The sequence below is a fragment of the Fulmarus glacialis genome, unplaced genomic scaffold, assembly GCF_000690835.1.
Source record: "Fulmarus glacialis isolate BGI_N327 unplaced genomic scaffold, ASM69083v1 scaffold4064, whole genome shotgun sequence".
Lineage (NCBI taxonomy): Eukaryota > Metazoa > Chordata > Aves > Procellariiformes > Procellariidae > Fulmarus > Fulmarus glacialis.
The window spans coordinates 20,904-25,309 of record NW_009209770.1 but is presented as its reverse complement, the minus strand read 5'-3'; the positions used below and the strand labels follow the sequence as shown (position 1 = coordinate 25,309).

The 4,406-nt window shown below is 32.5% G+C and overlaps 1 protein-coding gene across 1 annotated transcript; it reads left to right on the top strand.

Moving 5' to 3' along the window:
- Positions 1-3,393: 3,393 nt before the first annotated feature.
- LOC104069450 (fibroblast growth factor 7-like) lies at positions 3,394-4,086 on the top strand (the record flags this gene model as incomplete). Its single annotated transcript, XM_009576926.1, has 2 exons — positions 3,394-3,497; positions 3,892-4,086. Coding segments are annotated over 2 exons (299 nt in total), but the record flags the coding sequence as incomplete, so codon positions are not given.
- Positions 4,087-4,406: the final 320 nt, after the last annotated feature.

The window sequence follows — 4,406 nt, the reverse complement described above, 5'->3', positions numbered from 1 at the left end:
ATTTTAAATTCATGTATATACATGACATTTTGTGATTAATAAAACAAGCGAGTTCCATACAAAAGTCTATATACTGAAAGATCATAAAACAAATTCTCAGCTAAAATCAGCTATCACAGTTCTAACTACACAGTAAAGTCTTACTTTTCCCAGTTTGCTAAAAATAGTGTTTCCATTTCCTATATAATTTATTTAATTTAAAGAAAAAAATATGCAGTGAATTGCAGCAATGCTACATTTCTGAAATGAACAGAAGAATTACTGAGGCACAGCCTCCAGAAGAAGAGAAGAGAGTTTACAGTATGCTGTCTTATTGCTTAAGGAACTTGTGTCATATGCCTTAAAATCGAGAGAGGAACTCAGTGATGAATCACACATCAAATACAAAAGTGCATGTGAGATGCTGTCTCAGAGACCTAAATCAAATAAATGCTTTGCTAAAAAGGGAAAAATCCATGCTTTGTTTCTCCTTTGGGGATATGTTAAGACACATCAGAACAGATGAGACATGATCTAGAACTGGGAACAGAAAAACGAGCACATGCATATGATAGGCCATTTAATTCTGAGAAGATAGACATGTTCTGAGCAAAGAATCAAGAATACACAAGCACTATTTCCACTGAACTCTCTGTGGTTTTTTTTTTTTCTTTCTCTTTAACATTGTGAATATTACAACATTTTTAATGTGACATAGTTATTGGAGGGTTCATGTGGTGTTCCCTCACTAAACTTTATGGAGAGATGCACAGAGTATCTTTAGCAAAGAGCCATTCAAAGACCTAAAACTTTCTTTGGATTTCATATCACCTCAGGATGTCAAATGTTATTTATGTGAGAGCTAGCCCTAATAATTGCTTAAAATTGTGAAAAGCACATAATAATATAGCAAATAGTACTGAACATGCATAACAATTTATGAATCTCAAATTATCTGTCTTTAATTAAAATGCATTGCTTTTTATGCACAATAGGATTTGAACAAATAAAATGAAAAACCATTCAAAGATCCAAATACGATAAATCTATCACATGTAGTGCCCTTGTAATTATAATTAGAATATAACTTTGATAAATAACATTTTATTTTGCCATTCAGATTTGCTATACAGGAGGCTTATAAAATATTTTTATATCCCAAATTTCTATCCTATACCAAATTCTATATGGATGGTGTAAAGTTTCCACATGAAAGACATTTACGTCTCAACTGAGAATAAAGTAGAAAAACAAGTACCCAAAACCAAAATAAAATAATTCCTACAAGTTAGTATGAATGTCACCATCTAATTCAGAAAAAAACCAAGCTAAAAAAAAAAGTAAAAATTCTAATAATAATATTGCCTTGGACAAAAGCTTTTGGCATTTCCTTTTTAATAGTAGTAATATTTTTACTACTGTAACTTCAGTCAACATCAGCTTACTCAAGGAAATCTCAATTCCTATTAGCATGACTTGTCTTAAAAAGTCATTTTGAATCTTTCATTTTTTTAATTCTGTATAAATAGAAAACTCAAACATAGATTTTTTTTAAAAACTCTCCTTAAGTTAATGGCCAGTACAGGCAAAAGAACAAATGGATATAAGCTGTCGCTGAAAAAATGCAGATTGCAAATTACTACAGAGTCTCTAGCCATTAAAATAAATCAAACTCTGGAACAGCCTTCGGCGGAAACACTGGGGGCAAAGAAATAACAACTCCAATTTAGTATTGGCAAAGTTTATGAAAAGAGAATTATCTGATGCAATTCCCAGGCTAGCAGAGCACTGGACTTGATGACCCAGAGATCCCTTCCACTGTTATGTTCTTTGTTTGGCTAGATGCAGATGTTCATCTGTTTTTCAGCCTCACTGTGGTTTTTCTAAAGTGAAATTTAAATGAAAGTTAATACAATTTTTGTAACTTTCAGTTAGAAATTACCCTTTGTAAGAATTGTTGCTAGGCCTGCAGCAGAGTGGAACTTGTCAAAGAATTCTAAAAGATTTACTTAAAGTTGGCTTAGCATTATAGAGAAGTACAGAAATATAAGTGTTCAGAGATGAACGCCCAGCAGGGAACATACCATGAGAAGAGGTAACTGATCTACTGGTAGGGAAAATAGGAAGAAAAAAGCAAGCAATACAGGCTAAGACTGATACATCAGTAATACCAAGGAAGAAAGCAAAACAGAACAGTAAAGAAAGCAAAAGACATCAGGATATTAAAAAAGTACAGGGAAGGAGAAATATCATAGATATTTAATGCCTTTCTAAAAAAAACACTAATGAAAAATTATTATCATGTGTGGTGGCTGTGAAAAGTCAATACAAACTTGAGAGAGAAAAAAAGGAATGTTTTGTTCGAGAAGAAGGTCATCTTTCAGGTGACAATCTAACACAAGCCTCTCTCTCCCCCTGACTCACTTGTCTCCCCCATGCTTAGCTGTTGGAATTTGCCTAGAGTTGGCGGGCTTTGAAAGACCCCATTTTGGAGAACGAGTCACAGTACAGATGCTACTGCACACAGTTCTGTAGGTGACTCAATATGGAAGAAAACAGCTCAAACTCAGAAGTATAACTCTAAACTATTGCTTAAAACAACAATAATAATATTTAAGCTTGAAAACAACCTGGTGTTCCTTAATAACTTGCACCATCCTCCTGCCTTTGCTCAGGGTTTTTTTTTTTATTAACATAAGAATATTTTTTATGTTGCAGGTAAATTAAATGTATCACAGCGACTACAGAAAGTTATTGCAGATATACATCAGTGAGATGAAAATAAAGTAATTTATAGAAAACAACTCTAAATGTTTTCTGGGTTTGAATAAGTAAGTTCTCAGAGCAGCTTTTAATGATTTTCAAATACACATATCTTTACAGCTCTGATCAGTCATAAAAGCATACAAAGGTCAAGCAAATACTTTATCTTATTTAAGACGTTGTGGTCTGTTTTCTATCACTCGCAAGTTCTAAGGTTTACACACTTTCAAGGAGATGATACTGCTACAGAAGTCTTCAAAATAAAGGCTTTACACAAATTCTGTGAACCTTGATGGCTATGTATATAATTCTTCCAAATGAAACCCTAAGCCTGATAAATTCTAAGATACACTGATTCTTTGAAAATAGAAAAATTACTTACACTAACGTCGCAACTTCAGTATATACTTAAAAATTATCACCATACAATTTTTTAAGTGGCTGTGTGCAGACATGATCACATACAGACTATTTTTAAAGTTTAGTCCTTTCTTCACATGAATAAATACATAATTTTTCTGTTTTCTAAGAACGATTGCTGCAGATTTTCAATAAACACAGAAGTATTACAGAATATTAGTTCAACTAAACCTTCTAAGGTGACTGGAGAACGAACAACCATTTTACAGCCCTTACTGTGTGCCTTTGCAGGTATTCTAGAAATCCGAACAGTGGCAGTTGGAATAGTGGCAATCAAAGGAGTGGAAAGTGAATACTTTCTGGCAATGAACAAGTCAGGAAGACTCTATGGAAAGGTATGGATGCAAACTTCTCTTGTGTGTACAATCACCACGTACAATCTTAAAGATATGTATTTTTAGATGTAGCACCTGTATAGTTTGTATAAAATAGATTCCTAACAAATTAAAATGTATCCAGTACTTATCCCATACACCCCATACTAGACTTTCATGTCCATTTAATAAATTCAGTGATTAGAGCTTATATTTTTTTAAAATGTGGAATACTAAGGGGGAATAGACAAAGCTAAAATATTCAATACTCAGATGTCAGAAGTCAAATTTGTTTATTAAAAATATTAATATGTGGGGTTTATAATGTATATTCTTCTTCCATATTCCCTAATCTAAGTATTTTAAAAAAACACTTGTACTTACTTTAGTCTATTTTATTATTTACTCTCAACAGAAAGTATGCAATGAGGACTGCAACTTCATAGAACTGATTGAAGAAAACCATTATAATACCTATGCTTCTGCAAAATGGACACACAAAGGAAAGGAGATGTTTGTTACATTAAACCACAAAGGGGTCCCCATGAAAGGCAAAAAAACAAAGAAAGAACACAGAGCATCCCACTTTCTTCCTCTGGCAATATCCTAATCACAAATGATCTATAAAGAACTAGTTCCAGCAGGAAGATTATTTTTAAGAAGACTATTTGACAAGATATCAAGAGAGGCTGGAATACTACTGAGAAACTGAACAAGCTGGACTTGCGCATTTATGTTTATTTTTAAGAGACTACATGAAAAAGATTTGAAAATATACACAAAACCAGATTTACTAACTAAAAGTTGTAAAAAATTCTAAAGAGTTGTACAATCATTATCTTAGTCATTGTAACTGGGTAGTTTCTTAAATTAATTTACCCTGAAGAATAAGTCATTACTTGATTATCTGATAATATTTTATTTAAAAAA